General features: G+C 38.1%; 1 protein-coding gene across 1 annotated transcript in view; it reads left to right on the forward strand.

Moving 5' to 3' along the window:
- ccdc146 (coiled-coil domain containing 146) overlaps positions 1 to 17,947 on the forward strand; it is a 159,501-nt gene that overhangs the window by 122,320 nt on the left and 19,234 nt on the right. Inside the window, exons 14-15 of the mRNA XM_028811642.2 lie at positions 4,378 to 4,602; positions 7,373 to 7,601. Of these exons, the coding sequence (XP_028667475.2) occupies positions 4,378 to 4,602; positions 7,373 to 7,601 (454 nt within the window). The remainder of the gene's footprint in view (positions 1 to 4,377; positions 4,603 to 7,372; positions 7,602 to 17,947) is intronic.

Below are 17,947 nucleotides of genomic sequence, written 5' to 3' on the forward strand. Positions count from 1 at the left end.
TTATAGTTGGCACTATAAACGGACTGATTGGTTAGAATGTTTGTAAGTTTTAAAGCTGCTGATGAGTTAAAGAAGCGTTTTTTAACAATATGCTTCTCATGAGTATTTTCTATCATTATTTCTATATTAAAAAGTAGAAGAAAATGGTCTGATAGACCAATATTAATAATCTGCTTTACATCAACCTTTAGTCCTTTAGTAATTACTAAGTCTAACGTATGACCTGCTTTATGTGTAGGCTGATTAACGAGTTGTCTCAAATCAAAAGAGTCCAGGAGGTTCATGAATTCTTTTACTTTTTGGTCACATTGATTATCTATATGAAAATTAATGTCGCCAACTGTTAAGAGTGTGTCATAGTTCGTAATTAAAACTGACATTAAGTCAGAGAATTCCTCAAAGAAAGACGCGTTAAATTTAGGAGGTCTATACACGGATAATACTAGAACGTGAGAATCTCCATGAATAACAACGGCGAGATACTCAAAGGACTTGAATTTACCAAAACTGACATCTTTACATTTTAACCAGCTTGAGTAAATGTTTGCTAGTCTGCTGCCTCTCTTTCCTTGGCGATCCGCACAAGTAAAACTGTAATCCGGAGGCGCAGATTCAATTAAAACAGCTGCGCTATCTGAGCTAAGCCACGTTTCATTTAGTGCAATAAAATCAATTTTTCTATCACTAATAAGATTGTTGATAAAAAAACGTCTTGTTAGTTAAAGCTCTAACATTTAATAGTGCCATATTTAATGTTTCGGAGGGGCAGAGATGAATACTATGTGCGTTATTGATATTTGGAACAGGAACCAAGTTATTTCTGTTAGCGCCGCTCTGTGTGTATTTTTTGTTTAATCTATAGTCTGTTTTTATAGTTTTAATACATTGTTCATCTAAAGTAATAATTAAATTATTGGTGTTTATGCCATATTGCCTAGATTTTCTATGTGCATTGAGATTGGTTATTAGAGTAAGCATAGTAAGAATTAAGTAGGTTTAATAGAATGGCGGTGTCTGTCCAGCCTGACATTGCTTTGGCCTTCTGGGGAAAGTGCTGTTGTACTACAACCTGATTTTGGTAAGGCTGCCCCACACTTGACTGTTACCACACTTCATCAGCCACTCACAATTATCATTATTTTCCAGAATTGCAAATGTCTGAACGTTGAAAGTTGGTTTGGTTACTATTAATTCACCCTGTGCAGAAAACAGTCTTTTAAAATCTGTACGTCAGTACGTCTCATTGATACTGATGTCTCCTCTGCTCATCCCGCAAGGGACCTAACAGTAAAGTAGATGCCCTGCCGACCTTCCATGGGTCCAGGTTCCATATCTACAACAGGGCTCCCTATCCAAACTCAAAGCTCAGGTTACCAAAGGCTGTGGGGCTCTCAGTCTTAGTGTTGCTGACCCCCCACTGCCTTCCTGAACTAACGCGACAAGTCGCCCCATTCAGCGCTGCATCACTCCAACTTTCTAAACCGCTCAGCCAGAGCGATCACTTCTTCAGCCCCTGAGCATCGGTTGCACACTCCCCTGAAGGAGCTGTCCTTCACAGCTGCCTGCCTCCTCTCCATCTCACGCTGGCACTGTCTCATCTTCATGCCTGCTTCTCTTCTTCTCTCTGCTGTCCTTTAACTTCAGCTTTCTTTGGTTTACTGTCTGTTCTGTTTTTCCTTTTTTTGTGCCGGCTCATCCTTATATGCCTCCATGGGCGCAGTGTCCCAATCACGCACTGCAGGAAGCCAATGAAGAAATTGAGACAGACCGCACCCTCATGTGCAGGTGCATCTTGCCCCAATTACCTCACCAACCTCCCTCAGTTGCAGGAGCACGCACACCCATGGGGATCGAGCCAGTCAATTAATTATTTATTTATTAAAACGGCCACCTTCTTCTGAGCCACGGACCCACTATACCACACAGCTAAGGCACAGACAAGTACTATTGGAAACCTAAAGAATTCATCTCTTCCATTTATGTATGTTGTGTTGGCCGTATGAGACTGTAAGGTCTAGAAAGCACTTTAATGGTTTGCCGATGCGTGTGATGCAGCTGGGACAAAAAAGCACCTCAAAATCTGTGGTCATTGCCATCACTTCCAAAAAAAGTGGCTTGTCATTTTTAGATAAGTGGGAAACAATTTCCCTAAGTAGTGGAGTACCTTGGGGTGATGTTCATGAATGAGGGAGAAGATGGTTGTGAGAGTGACCAACAAATTGGTGTAGCAGCAATAGTTTTCTGGACCATGGTTGCGCAGCAGGTCAGGCAAAGATTTCAATTCAGTTAGTCAGTTGGTCAAGTCAGCATCTTCATCTTCACCTGTCGGCATAACAGAAAGAATGAAATTTTGAGTAAAAGAAGTCAAGGTGAATTGTGGATTAATTCACTGTGGTAGGGTGAGCAGATTAGCATTTTCAGAGGACCTTGGAGTAAAACCGCTAAGGAGAATTAGCTGAAGTGGGTCATGCATTTAGCTAGTAACCCTGGGTCTGCCTTCAACAGACCCACAGGCAGACCCCACAAAACAGTGGAGAAATTATATGTCTTAGGTGGCATCTCAGCTTTTATTTGTGAGGAAGTTTTTAAGGATAGAATGGTCTGGTCAGCACATCTCATCATGTATGCTAGGTGAAAGTGATGATAAGATGATGACGATGATGATAAATACACTACAGTATCATTTACCATCTTGCTATGCTTGAAATCTGCTTTCGGATCGATTAAACGAGCCTCACATTTATTTGATCATCAAAAACTTGCGTGACTATTTTTGGGACAGCTATGCATACCAACATTGCTTGGGCTACTGCCTTCTGTTCCTCCACAATACTAGAGCCGGGAGACTGCAGATTACTACATATTACGTTTGTAGTACTGATGTGTAAATGGAAACCAATGATGACTACATTGGATTTTTCAAATGTATTTGCTGGGAAATATAAATTACCTGTTGTCAGGCTGTGGCAGATTACTGATTATTGCTGAAAGAGACTGCTGTTGGTAAATACATTACATTAAATGAGTACAACTGAAAAACTGGCAGATAAATGATCTATTTCTGTACATCATCATGCTGTAACATATGTGCCAATCTGTACAGTACATACAGAGAGGATGAAGCAAAAATGTGAAGTCTTCTGCTAGTGTTCTCTGTCATTAAATACATTACATTTCAGTATTTTTTATCTGCTATTTTTCTCTCCATAACTGAAAGAAGCAGTTATGCAATAATTATTTGTCATGGAATCTGTAAACCTTATCTGGCTAAATCCTGCATTGCTAAAACATCATCTGTTTTTCCCATAAGGAAATCCTTTCAGTGTTTATTACACTTTTGAGGAACACTGCCCGAGCAAGTAAACCCTTGTACGTTTTTCTAACAAGCAGAACAATTTACATGAATGGAAATTTCAACAGTGAAAATAAGTACATCTTGTGGGAGTGCATCAAATCAGAAATGAGGACAAATGAGCACTAAGCATTTTATGAGGCAAAGGGTAATGCATATAGAGTAGCTTCTTTTGTGGGAGGAACCGTCTCTAATATGTGTGACTTTACCACGGAAAACTGTGTTACATATTACATCTGAATTCATCATTCTTTTTCTTTTTAGAAATCAAAAATAGCAAATTCATTTACAATATTCTCCCTGCATTTACTAGTTCAGGTTTTATTTAACAAATGTAACTAGCACATTGGTATTCTTATTTTGATGTGTTTCCTTTTTAATGGTAAAGATATAAAAGGGAATGAATACAAAAGCCAGTTGCCACAGTATAGAAAAGATGCAGCCTTCAACAATTAATTACAATTTGCAGCACTTAATCCAAAAAGTGAGATAACACAATAGCAATCAGGCGATCACTTGGGTTTTGGCTATTCATGATGCATATTGATTTGGGGGACAAACTGCACGCCTAGGTGGGCTTGAAGAGCTCAGAGGTAAAAAGACAAACACTGCTTTGTAAATAAATATGTGGTTGTTTTAATATGTAAAATGACATTAAAGTAGAGTAACATGTTAAAAGTGGGGGTAAGGCAATGACTGGGTATGACACAAAGAGAAGAAAATAATGCAGTATTGTATAAGCAGCACATTATTGCACTAGTCTGCTGTTCTAAAACTCAAAAAAGAGATTTTAATCCAGTGAGCTGTTGAAGGGCAAGAACAAATGGCCTGCTCTCCTTACCCCTATATTAAAAAATAAAGCAATGAAAGTAATCCTAAAATGAAGGCTGTTCTGTTACTTTTTAGGCATACATTAGTTTACTGTTTTTTTTTTCTGATTTATATAGAATTAATTTGTTTCAGATCATTTTTGTAGTTCACCAAAGTAACTCTTAAAATATTTAATTCCTATAAACTGCTCATAGGACCTTGCAGAAGATAAAACTGAAGCATATGAATAGCCATATCATGAGAGACAGTCTGAGAAATGACATCTCCAAAGTTAGCCGTATCCTCCATGGAATGAGAGACAAGAGAGAGGAGCAGAAGATGGACATTGGCAAGCTCACCAGTCTGATAAATCAGGCTGAGGAAGACATGGTGAAACTGCGTGAGAAATATCAAACAGCAGTACAGAACCGGAACGAAAGGTAAAGAGGAGTTGGACTTGAATTCTGTTCTTACTACATAGTATTTCTACCTCTTCTCCTTTGATCCTGTACATGATGGGAGAAAAATGGTCCTAAGAATGAGTAAATGTGCATCTATTGCAAATAAATCCCCGGACTGATGTGATTGTTTACCAGATATTTTTTTTTATTTTTATCTATTATGATATCACCATGTCCCACTATATTATTTATGGAGAGTAAAAGAGGCAAACATTCTGTAGATGGATAGAGAACACTATTTGTGACTTTTGTCCAAGTCACCTTTACACACTTTTACACTTTTAACTTTTGTCCGTTGCATGATGGCATCAATGTCTATGGCCAGAAGGGAGCAGAAATGTCTGTATATAGCACATGTGTACATGATGGCTGAGTTAGCAAAGCAGAAGTAGTAAAAATAGCCAAGGGTTGCCTGGGCAGGGTGCACATTTGAAAAAATTAAACATGGGCCAAAGTGGCCTGTTATTACACACCACTGACCTGTTTTATTTTGTATGGCCTTTCTCTGTACTTGTGTTTCCTTCGTGCTCACATTTTATTATTGAATGCTTTCTGTAACAAATAAATGTACTCACTACTTGGTGAAACCTATCCATGAGGTGCAGTCCGACCTATATTTGTGTAGTTTCAGGTAGCAAAGTTAGTAAACCACAAGACCAATCTTTGTAAAAGACTCAGTCTAAGGCTGGGTATGTACTTAACACAACACAACACAAAAGCTTGAGGACGCTGCTGCTATGCAAGCACTGTATTGTCTATACTTGCATGTGTACTTTAAGTAAATCTGGAGGATTCCTCCAGGTGGCAGTGGGAGAAATCATCATGGTGAGAGAACAACATTCAGTTTCGCTGTGTTGTGAGTTGAGGGAAAAAAGGTGTTAAAATAAAAATTCCTGTAAGCACTATCATGGGGCAACAGACATGTTGATTTTGAACAACAGGATTAAATTAATCTAAGTCTGAATGGATTTGCTGGATGACCTATTAACCCACCACACAACACACAGAAACACACAACTCAAAATTCATTTTTAAAATTGGACTGCTAGTTGATCCATTTGATGGGCTCTGAAGGATTTTCAGAAAAAAAAGTACTTTTGCAAAGTACCAAAATAGAGGAAGCTTCACAATGAGGTAGGAAATCATGAGGTTCCGCTCCAGAATGATGAAGGTTTGAGGTTAATTGAGGAATGTTCATGGGGGAAAGAGGAGGACAAGAATGAAGTACCACATTTCTCAAGGTCACTGCACGAGGTAGAGGCAGCCGATTGAGTTGGGATGAGGGTCTTCGGAGATCCGTGCAAGTTTTGTGGGAGATGTTTCCGGGAAAGCTTATCTCCTTGCGTGGTGATGTCGGGTGGCCTTCACGTTCGCCTAATCTCGCTCCATGAGATTTCTTCTTGTGGGGATATCTCAAGTTGAAATTATACACACACCAACCTCAAAACCTTGAAGCCCTCAAGGATGCTATTCGCCACAAAATCAGCACTATTCCCCTTGAAATGGCCGAACGAGTCATGCAAGTCATGCATGGCCACCACCTTGAAGACATCAATTTTTAAAACACTGAAAAAAATCTATTTTGTATACCCTTTCTTGTGTCGTAATGAAGTTTATTTTATCTTGTAGCGTTTTTTGTAGAATAAATGTTTGAAACATGGTACTTCTTTTTGGCTCGCCCTGTATGTAAAATCAGCAGAAATAAACACAGGGAATGAATAAAAACTGTGTAGATAGGTGTAAGGTAGGGACGTAGATGACAAAATTGATCATGAGTTGAGGCCTGTTAGATTAGCTGATTGTTTTCAAACAGAAGTTTAGAGAGACTAGGCCAGTTTACCACATCTAGATAGATAGATAGATAGATACTTTATTAATCCCAATAGGAAATTCACATTCTCCAGCAGCAGCATACTGATACAAAAACAATATTAAATTAAAGAGTGATAAAAATGCAGGTAAAAACAGACAATAACTTTGTATAATATTAAATGTTAACGTTTACCCCCCCGGGTGGAATTGAAGAGTCACATAGTTTGGGGGAGGAACGATCTCCTCAATCTGTCAGTGGAGCAGGACAGTGACAGCAGTCTGTCGCTGAAGCTGCTCCTCTGTCTGGAGATGACACTGTTTAGTGGATGCAGTGGATTCTCCATAATTGATAGGAGCCTGCTCAGCGCCCGTCGCTCTGCCACAGATATTAAACTGTCCAGCTCCATGCCAACAACAGAGCCTGCCTTCCTCACCAGTTTGTCCAGGCTTGAGGCGTCTTTCTTCTTAATGCTGCCTCCCCAGCACACCACTGCATAGAAGAGGGCGCTCGCCACAACTGTCTGATAGAACATCTGCAGCATCTTATTGCAGATGTTGAAGGACGCCAGCCTTCTAAGGAAGTATAGTCGGCTCTAAGGCACTCTCGTACAACGTAGAAAACTTAGTTGACATACTCACCTCATTTACACTTGCACTCATAAGGCCCATAATTGGTTTGGACCTTCTTAGTAAAAAAAAAAAAAAAAACCCATTTAGATTGATATTGGTGAATGTATTCTTTAATTTAGTTATAGTTTTTCAGTGTTTAAACACCTAAGAAGGAAAGTTACTGCTATAGTGGCAAAACAGCAAACACTATAGTATGAGCCTTCATTCATTGAGCTTCCCCATGATTAGTATTATGCCTTTGACACAAATTTTCTACAGTTTTATGAATGTGCCATTATATTTCTGCTACCCTTGCTTTGATTTTCAGGGGTGTGCAGTTAATTGAACGAGAAGAAGAGGTCTGTATCTTCTATGAAAAAGTCAATGTTCAAGACACCCTAATCCGTAATGGGAATATGGAAATCCAAGCCATGGAGGATGAGATCAAGTTTCTGAAGCTTTTAATTGCTGAAGAGGAAAGGCAAATTGAGCTAACCCGTAAAAATGTTCCCAACAAAAAGTCCATGGAGTCTGATCTTACCCTTCTTCAAATACAGGTGGGTTGATGTTGCCTGTGTGTCATTTGCTGTAAAGATGCTGTAACTTGTCCTTGAAACCTCTCAACTTATAAACTTTAATTGAAGCTTAAAGAAAATCAGCACACATTGTTTGGAGTTTTATCAGTCTGTCTTTATGTTATATCATTATTCACTATTGGTAGCATTCACCATCAGGTTCTTCAAACGAGTCTTCATACAATTAAAGCACATAACTCTTACTTTAGTAACAGCGTGAAAAAAAAGAAGTAATCTGTATTGGTACTATGCAATCTGCATATATCACAGTTACTGTTTCACTGATGGGCGGCACGGTGGCACAGTGGGTAGCGCTGCTGTCTCGCAGTTAGGAGCCCCGGGTTCGCTTCCCGGGTCCTCCCTGCGTGGAGTTTGCATGTTCTCCCCGTGTCTGCGTGGGTTTCCTCCTACAGTCCAAAGACATGCAGGTTAGGTGCGATCCTAAATTGTCCTTAGTGTGTGCTTGGTGTGTGTGTGTGTGTGTGCGCGCCCTGCGGTGGGCTGGCGTCCTGCCCCGGGTTTGTTTACTGCCTTGTGCCCTGTGTTGGCTGGGATTGGCTCCAGCAGACCCCCATGACCCTGTGTTCGGATTCAGCGGGTTGGAAAATGGATGGATGTTTCACTGATGTACATATGTATAAAAGCACAGGTAAAACAATTTACCAATATCAAAAAAATCCTTTTAATTCTAGTGGTCTTGACATCCCAGTGGTATTGCCAAATATAAGTTATTGAAAATCATGCAATATCTTTGTTTTGATTGTTACCCTCATTACTAGAAAGAAGTTAACAATCAGAATATTTTTAATGACCAATTAAAATAATAAATACCAAATTGAAATCAGCTGAAAATAATATATTCAGAAAAGATTACCTTTGAACTCACCTGCAAACGTCTAATATGTCTTTAAGGATTGTCCTGTGGACTCAGTGCTCTTTGTTTCCTACAAAATGTTCCTAACCCTTAATCATCTGGATCCTAGAGGTTATATAAAAAGTTTATGACCAGTACTTTCATATTTTCTTTAATTGTCTGTCATGTAGCAGTGATCATGTGCCTGCCGTGTGTCTGTGTTCTATTACAAGTGTTCACCAGACTTATCCTGCACCAAACTATTAATAACAAATAATAAAGCAGCAGAGCCAAACATGAAAAAGTAAGGATCTCAAGACTTATACTCAGTTCTTCAGTGGAAAAATACATTTGTGGGCACTCCACTTCAATGGACCAATGCCATATAGTATGATACTACAAACCGTTTTCACTGTACTCCTCATAAAAACTGTCAAAAATAATTATGATGCCGTTTATAATAACTCAAGACCTTGCAAATTCCAGAATGCTGCCATTCATTTTCAGTAACTGCTGTGAGATGCAGACAAGCAGTCACTAAAGTGGGCTACATTGGGCTCCAGCATCTCACTGGCAAAAGCTTACATGACAAATGAGCAGCAGAAACACCATATAATCAGAAGATTGCATTTTAACTATTGTGCCGTCCCTTAAACCATAGGAAGCTTGTATCCACATAGTTTTGTCTTTAGCTCCAGCAATGGAGAGAAAAAATAAGCTTGTAAGATGTTTAATACTGTTGCTGTGAAAAGAAAACCACACAACAAATACAGCAGCTCTTTAAGATACAAGAGCAACTGTCAATAATTTTCTAAACCATATATGTTGTAAAATCAAATCCAAAATGTGTTTGTGCTAGGATAATTGGCTTGAAGATGCAGACATGGCCATCCAGTAGCTAAACTGCAGCATTATTGTCCCTGTTATATTACAGCAAATGCTACCCTTTCAGATTTGAACTACAGTAGAGCTGCATAACCTTCACCCTGAGACACTATGAGTTGGTAAAACTGTTTTTGTATCAGACGACAGGGCTTGCACTGACTATATCACTTGTTTTCTGTTTAAAGCAACACTTTTAGTCGTCTTTCAACTATTTGTAGCTTAAATATTTGTAACATAGCCAGAAAATGACAGCAGCCTCCCAAAAGTGTATCGTATATACTTTTCTTTTTTATTGTATACCAATCAGTTCTCTTCTGCCTGTGCTGTTAAAGGCTGTGTGTGTGAGTATAGCTGAAGCTGCATAGCTACGACACTATGTTTAAAAGGAAGGCACTATATGAAGTGGCACTGTGCTCCTCAGATACGTATGGTGCAGTTGTCTGTCCAACATGTATGTTGCAAGCCACCACACACTTGTTGCTGCATGCATTTTGTCAAGCAACAAGCTACAGAAAGCCATGTTACACCGGTACCCAGATCAGTGAATGGTTGCTGCAATCTATTCATCAGTGTGCATTATTACAGCAGTACAGAAAGAACATATACTTTGACGTCATCTGTACATTCATTATATTAGAGCCGAGATTCAAAATTATGATCCACTCTATCCCAAATGATGCACAGCATGTACGACTGTATCTTTCACGGTTCCCAAAATGCACTTAAATTTTAGTTACTACAAAAAGTTTGCTGCATTTTCAGCTAAAATACTTCCATTTACTAATACAATAGTCATCTTGAAATCTGTGCAGTGTGCAACCCCTTTGGTAGAAACCATGTTCTAACAGTTTCTCCTTTAGGTTATTTGGAGAGTACCTTTTTGATTACAATGTCTTTACCACTTTACAGGCAGTTTTTAGACATCCAACCTTGCTAAACAAACCAGCAAACTTCCATGTGCGTTTCTGAAACCTCTTGGGCTAGTTTGAGGTGTTTACATGTCAGCACCTGAGTCTGTAATAATGGTCTCACCTGCATTAACACTGCCATCACTTACTAGACTGTTGTATAGTGTTGTTGTGTGATTAACCAACCATTCTGCAGCTTTGTTCAAGCAAAACTACGTTTTATTTTTTCCTTTTTCTCTCATTTTTTTAAAGCATTAAAAAAGCCAATGTTTTGGTTTTGATTACCCTTAGGTCAAAAAAAAAAAACAGTTCACCAAGAGTCATACAACAAGCTGCAAAGCAGGTCTGCTGCTCCATGGGAGGCTGGTCAAAGGAATGCAGCTTTCTTTCTTTCTTGTAAATTAACTTAAAAACCACAAACCGCCATCTATTTTTTTTAGAATTGGCCCTTCAGCATTAAGTATTAATATAAAAATGATGTCAATAAAAAAAGTAAGTGAAATAATTTATAAAAGATCAAGAAAAAAATATTGTAAATTCCTGCATATACAAATACCACACTTAAGTTCTCCTCCGAACAGTAGGCCACACTTGACAATACGATTAACAGAAATGCAGAACATAAGTAGATATAGGATTTTGCAACACCCCCGTAAGACGCTAGTTTGTTCTGCACTTTTAGGCAATCATGGAACTGAGAAAACCGTGAAGCCAAGAGTGAGTTTATTAAGTACTACTATGACGTATTTATTTGAGCAGAATATATTTGAAAAAATAATTTAGATCTTATGTTTCATATACTTTATATTTCAAAAACTCCACCTTTTATATGTAATTTATTTTAATGTGATAAATGAGCATAACAACAACAACATTTATTTATATAGCACATTTTCATACAAAAAGTAGCTCAAAGTGCTTTACATAATGAAGAAAAGAAAAATAAAAGACAAATAAGAAATTAAAATAAGACATTAGTTAACATAGAAAGGAGTAAGGTCCGATGGCCAGGGTGGACAGAACACACTTTAAAAAATACAGTCATTTAAGTGTTTATTTAAATCTTTATGGCTACAGTTTTTTTTAGACTCCCTGTACACAATTGGCATATTAAAGGAAGATAATCAGATAAAAATGTTGATGAGCAGCGTTGCAGGTAAAAATAAATATTATTCTCCAATAACATAAACATATTTTTATTAAATTTTACTGGCAATCCTGCCAGGATTGGTAGAAAGATGATTTTAGGCAAAACAGAGAAAAATTATGGGTAATTGCCAGCACCCCTCAGCTAGGAGATTGAAACTGGGGAAGACATTTGTGTTTTGATTCAAAACAAACAAATAAAGCAACACTGCAGAGCTCTTGAAAATCTTCTTAGGAAATCTGATGTCAGAATTGTTGTCTGTTATAAATCTCAATTTTTTGAACATCTGGATCATATTTATGTTCATTTTTTAATTATGCAGTTTATTTTTTTGGAAAATTCAGATATTTTATCATTAAGATAACAATGTTATTTTAGTGCCCTCGCTCTTTTGTAATGGGCACTGACATTTTCTGCTAATTTCATATACTAGTTACTAAAAAGGGCAACTCACAGATAAGAGGAATTCACTGGGTTATATGCAAATTAAATCATCAAATTTGATCGTTTTTTTTTTTGTTAATATCATATAACGAATGCACATTATGATATACTCTGCCATGCACTCATGTCATGTCTGATTACGTTTTAAGTACACAATCGTTTAAAAGCTGCACACAGATTGACATATACAGCAGAAGCTCTTCTCTCATAAACGTTTGGAGAGCTGGGCACCTGCCAGTTACTTATCTGATAGGATAATTCAAATCTTGGATCACACTGCACGACTGCCACTTCTAGCTATATTCCCTGTTCTCAACATGACTCCCAACACTTCAGCATGTTTTCAGAAAAATACATATATAAAAAAGATATTATTTTACAGTAGTTAATTACACTTATATTTCTTAATTTGGCTGACGCCTGTATCCAAAGTGACTTATAACATATGAGATACAACTGGTTAAATTTCTTTCCCAATTGGAGCACAGGCAGGTGAAGTGATTTGCTCAGGGTCACACAGTGTCAGTGGCAGGATTTGAACCTGCAACCTCAGAGTTTGAAGTCCAAAGCCTTAACCATTGCACCACACTGCCTGCCATATTAGCAGAATCTGGTGTGTACAGGGCCAAAAGAAAGGTGCCAGCTGTTTTCTTAATAGGCTAAAATGAACTCTGTAGACTGAACAGTAAAAGTGTTTACATTAATTTATCAACCTATTAGTAGTTTTAATGATCAAGCGGGTTTGAAGATGATATGTCTAATTGCCTTGGTCGAGTTAATACAAAAAAGGAAGAAGGAAAACAAAACATATGGAACTACGGCAGAACCAATAGTTTTCTTTTGACCTTTGATTGGCCCAACAAGAATAGGTATTCCAACTATCTTAAAAACATAATGAGGGAATGCAGTGTACATAAACATATGAGGGGAGAGAGTTTTAGCATGCATTGAATATAGTAAAAATCCTTGTAGTGATTTACATTTTAAATAAACCACATTTTTTTCAGCATGCCTGTAAACAATAAGCTGAACTAAGGCCAGCTGTTTTCTTTTTAACATTCTCAAGATGTACATAACTACCATGAATTTGTTGTTTTTTTCAGTTTACAAATAGACCCATAAACATTGATTTTTGCATGTTCAGAACATTTGGTGATATTTAAACATTCATAAATTATTTTCTTCAGTGACAAGACACTAGTCTTAAGAGTCCCTTTACCTCATTTGTGTGCTCCAAACTTTTAGAGCTTTCTGATAAATGGCAGCACTGGTCATTAACTCTGAGTTAGTTTATACTGTATTAAAATATAAAATGTTCACTATAGAAAACCTGACATGCAAGGGGATCACACAGTGAACCAGTGATGGGATTCCAGCCTTTAACCATGTGGTTTGTAGTGCAGCTGTAATACCTACTGCCACATCAAACTGCTTTTTAATATGATATGACATTTGTCATTATTCTTCAAAATAATGAAACTGAACATCAACAGGTCAGGCCAGGTTAGGGAGCATGCATTGGTACAGCACATTGCTGCACCCATCACACGATGAAACAGCTCAGGATCCCAGTTGGCAACCCCCCAGTCCCACCCTCCGGAAATGACCCTCTATCTGCCTCAGCCAGGTGTTATGTGGGTCCCCTTAGCCTGGTCCAGCCACTCGGGTCCCCAACAATGAGGATCTTACAAGCCAGATCACCCTCGGGGGGATTGCTCCACATGGCTGTAGTGCCGTAACTGACGCTCCCTCACAAAGCACAATCCATGAGCAGCCGCTCATTCGACACAAAGTCAAACCAACGGTACCCAAGGATTTTCTGGAGAGACACAGTACCATAGGAGTCCAGTCTTTGTCTCAGGTCATTGGATAACGTCCATGTCTCGCAACCATATAGCAAGTCAGGAAGCACCAGGACTCTAAAGACTTGGACCTTTTGTCTTTTTGCAAAGATATAACAGTAATGTTACATAAAAGTGTGAAAAAAAGTAAAATGTGCAAACTAGCATAGCTAAAATTCAGTCTTTTCAAACTTTTTTTCTGATATAACTTGGTGGATAAAGTGATTGGCTTTTGTTTCAATCATCTTGACTTTAAAATCATAGAAACTGGATTATATTTCATTTCCACACTGACATTTCTAAACAGATCACATTTGTTAAATGACCTTTTGTCATAATTTCCACAGCCTCTCGTCTGCAAATTTGGAAACACAGCTGAATCAGTGTCCCAGAAGACATGCTGGAGCTCGTACAGCTCTGGAGGGGAGTAAAGCAAGATTTGCAAATTGGTGAACTTCTTTGAACTTGCAACGCACGAGTTTACAACTTTCACTTGCAGAGTATTAGCTGCTACATTTGTTTTACTTTAATGTGTTGCCATGCAACAAACTTGTCCTGCTTCCCACTGCACTGACATTTTCAAATGAGCCTTGTGTTTTCATTTCATTTAGGCAGTGCTGAATGTTGTTATTGTAACTGTTTAAGAAATTAAACTGAGAGGAGAAGCAGAATTGGACAAATACAAAACAGCAGCTTCACTGAATTCAACTTTTGGAGTCCCTCTGAGCTGAAAGGACCAAAGGACTAGAGCCTGATTCTCAGGCCTGTTTCTGTCTATATGTTCTCCCTAAGTCTGCTTGGGTTGTGCTGGGTAATTCGGTCTCATTCTAAATCAAACGGAACTATAGCATTGACTGTGTATGTGTGTCTGAATGACAAACTATCACCACATGCAGGTCTGGTTCCTGCTCAATGCTGCTGAGATTCTATCTCCGTAATGAATAAAAATGGTTTTAGAAAACGGATGGATGGGTCCTGCTCTAGAAATTTAAGAAACAAAGTGCATTTTAGGAAAACATTATTATGCTTATAAAATGTGTTAGCTGGATAAGAGGTACAAAGTATAATTCTGACAGATTTTCTGTTTTTGGAATTCATTATTTTCATTCTTATTTTAATTTCAGAGCATGTCAAACTTATTAAAAAAACAATATTTGATTTTTTTTTGTAAGTAGCCATGCAGTAAAGTGCCAAAGACCTTCACTAATTTATTTTTCTTTTTTTCTGTTGTCCTTAAAACATAAATCTCTGTAGATGCCTGAATTGTTTACCTTTAATTTAAGTGAGAAGAATGTTTCATAAATGTAGAAATAAATGACACTTGCCTGCACCAGTCACCTCTTCCACCCTTTAATGTTATCAGACAGTAGGCACCTTGCACTTCCACTGTCTGCCTTTAGATGGTGCTGTATTTACCCCTACTTTAACTTTATTCCTCAGATGCATGCTTCTTATCTGCAACAGAAGGACATAGTAGTTAATGATCAAAAAATTATTGTAATGTGAAACAATCATCTCAAGTGGATCAGCATGCTAAGTAAATCATAAAACTATAAACAAATAAATTTAAACCTCTGGCTAAAAAGATCAAGCCTCTAACCTATTGTTTTGCAAAAGGCTTTTCTTTAAGAAATGGAATTTTGCTCTCATAGAGACTTTTATAAAAGGCGAGGACATTCATTGGCTGGTGTTTACAGCTGTCTTCATGTCTCTGTTGTCGGGTGTGCTCTGTCAGTGACAGGGACTGATGGGATATTTTGACTTCTAGTAAAATGGTTTGTTAGAGGGTGATGGCAAAATATGGATGCTTTGTTTGTATTTACATAATGTAACAAGACATTCATCTGTGAATCATGCTGTCATCAGGCTTGCTTGTTAATGCATATTTACAGGTCTGTAAAAATGCTAAATTGTTTTGCTTTTTACAGAACCTTGTGTTTTACAGTAGTTATTCCATCTTGGTTACTTAAGTGCACTGCACAAGTATGTTATCCGATGAAGCCACAAAGACTGCCAAATGTATGACCCATTATTGATGAAACAGTGCAGCTTTCAGACCATCCCACATCCACCTTTCTACTTATCTAAAAACAGCCTAGTACGAAAAACACTCCAGTCAGTATCTTACGATCAACCTGAGTGTGCTTTTCTGCTGCTAGACACTTTTGGCCTATAGGGAAAAGCAACATCATGCATAAACAGTACTTTTTGAGGTAAGTTAGTAATATTTACTGAACATGGTACAGCATGTTGATTAGCACTTGCAAGTAAGAATTTCACTGTACTCTGTACACTATAACCCTATGAATACATTCTAATCACTTTACAACATCAGGAAGTTGCAAAGTCATACAAATGTGCCTGATTTGTTTTGCAAGCATAGTACTAAGTAAGAAATTGACGGAAGAAGAGCAAATCAATTGCATCTTTTGTCACTATGGTGATAAATTTATATTCTTTTCTGAAAAAAGGGCCAGTCAGAACTGGTGATGTTTTTATATTATAAGACCTTTGCCATAGCCACCTCCTCACCCAGTTCTTACTTTTTACTTTCTTCCACAACTGGTTGTGCATTTTTCTAGTATTTGGATGAAATTCAATTCTAAAACTATAGATTCATAATCACTGTGATCATATTGCTAAAAATACACCGAAACCGTTAGATGATGAAGTGTATTTTTGAAAACTTGTTTAAGAGATAAACCAAGTGCATTGTTACTCATTCATATCCAAGCCTTTTCTGTCTAGAGCAGTGCTCCGCAACCGGTGTGCCACGGCACACTGGTGTGCCTTGAGCCGATACAGGTGTGACGCGGTCAAATAAGACAATTTTCTAACTAAATAATATTTCAACGGTCCTCCTTAGAAACACAATAACGAGAATACGTGCAATGAAATATTCGCGTAAATAGCCTTTTAAAGGTTTCATAATTTTATGTGTCATTTCTCTGAAATAATAAATCCCATCGCCTGGCGCCTACAACGTAGGCCCTACGTAGTCGCCAGACAACTGCGTAGTATGCTTTGATAGGCAGAGCTCTCCGTGCCCTCACCTAGATTCAATTCAAGGCGACGTATTAGTCGTGCTACGTCGCATTCACTCGTCTTGCAACAGTAGTTATCATTCATTACTATTAGTTGTGTTGCTGAATTGTGTATGGTTAACGTTCTTCGTGTGATTCATATTTAGTTTTATACCCCTTTAAATATGGATAAATATTTACGTGGAAAAGATTCGTCTTCACGTACAGATGATGAAGAACCCAGCACAAGTGTTGCAAAAAAAAAAAAAAAAAAAAAAAAAGATTGTGAAAAGGAAGTACAACGAAGACTACATTCGATATGGATTCTCGTGGTGCGGTGACGAAACGGCTCCAAAGCCACAATGCATCATTTGCGGCGATCAGCTCAATTAATATCTATATATCAGTGGCGTAGCTGGAGATCATGTTGCCCGGGGCGGTGAAAAATTTGACGCCCTAAAGCTGAAAAATAAATTGGAGTTCATGTTGCTCGGGGCGGTGAAAAATTTGACGCCCCAAGGCTGAAAGAAATTTTTTTTTGCTCCTCCTCAAGGAACAAAAAAAAAAAAAGGAACTACCGTAGTTTGGACGCCCCTAAATAGCTGGCGCTCGGAGCGGACCAAATCCCCCCCCCCCCCCCCCCCCCCGCTACGCCACTGCTATATATTTTGGCTTTTGATGTGCCGCGGAATTCTAGGAAGAACTTTGGTGTGTTTTAGGTGAGAAAAGGTTGCGGAGCAATGGTCTAGAGTGCTGATGTTTGCAAGTCACTTAGATTCTTACCATGTGTAATTTGCTGACTTACTAGGTTTCATAGTTCTTTCTTCTTGTTTTGTAAGTACACACATTTTAATTGACATTAAGGCTGCTGGATCAGATGGTTTCACCAAGTTCTGTGCCTAAAAAAGAATAAACAAATCTCAATATCGGTCATCTCTATGTGTGGGAATGCAATTAAAGCTGTGGACTGATGAGAGTACATGCTTAAAGCTAGCTCCTGAAGAGCAAACGTTGAAAGCATGAAGCAAAAATAAGGTGTAAAATAAGGCACACATTGAAAAAAATCTAATCAATTTCAGACAACTAAATGAAATAATAAACAGTCCACCTATTCCAAATAGAAGAGTTGGTTCTTATTATGCCAGATCTCTATTTTTCTTTAAGATACAGCCCACCATGTTATGTAGCCAAGGTTCATAATGTTGTTATGAGAGATTGTCATCTAGA

The sequence above is a fragment of the Erpetoichthys calabaricus genome, chromosome 1 (genome assembly GCF_900747795.2).
Source record: "Erpetoichthys calabaricus chromosome 1, fErpCal1.3, whole genome shotgun sequence".
Taxonomy (NCBI): Eukaryota; Metazoa; Chordata; class Cladistia; order Polypteriformes; family Polypteridae; genus Erpetoichthys; species Erpetoichthys calabaricus.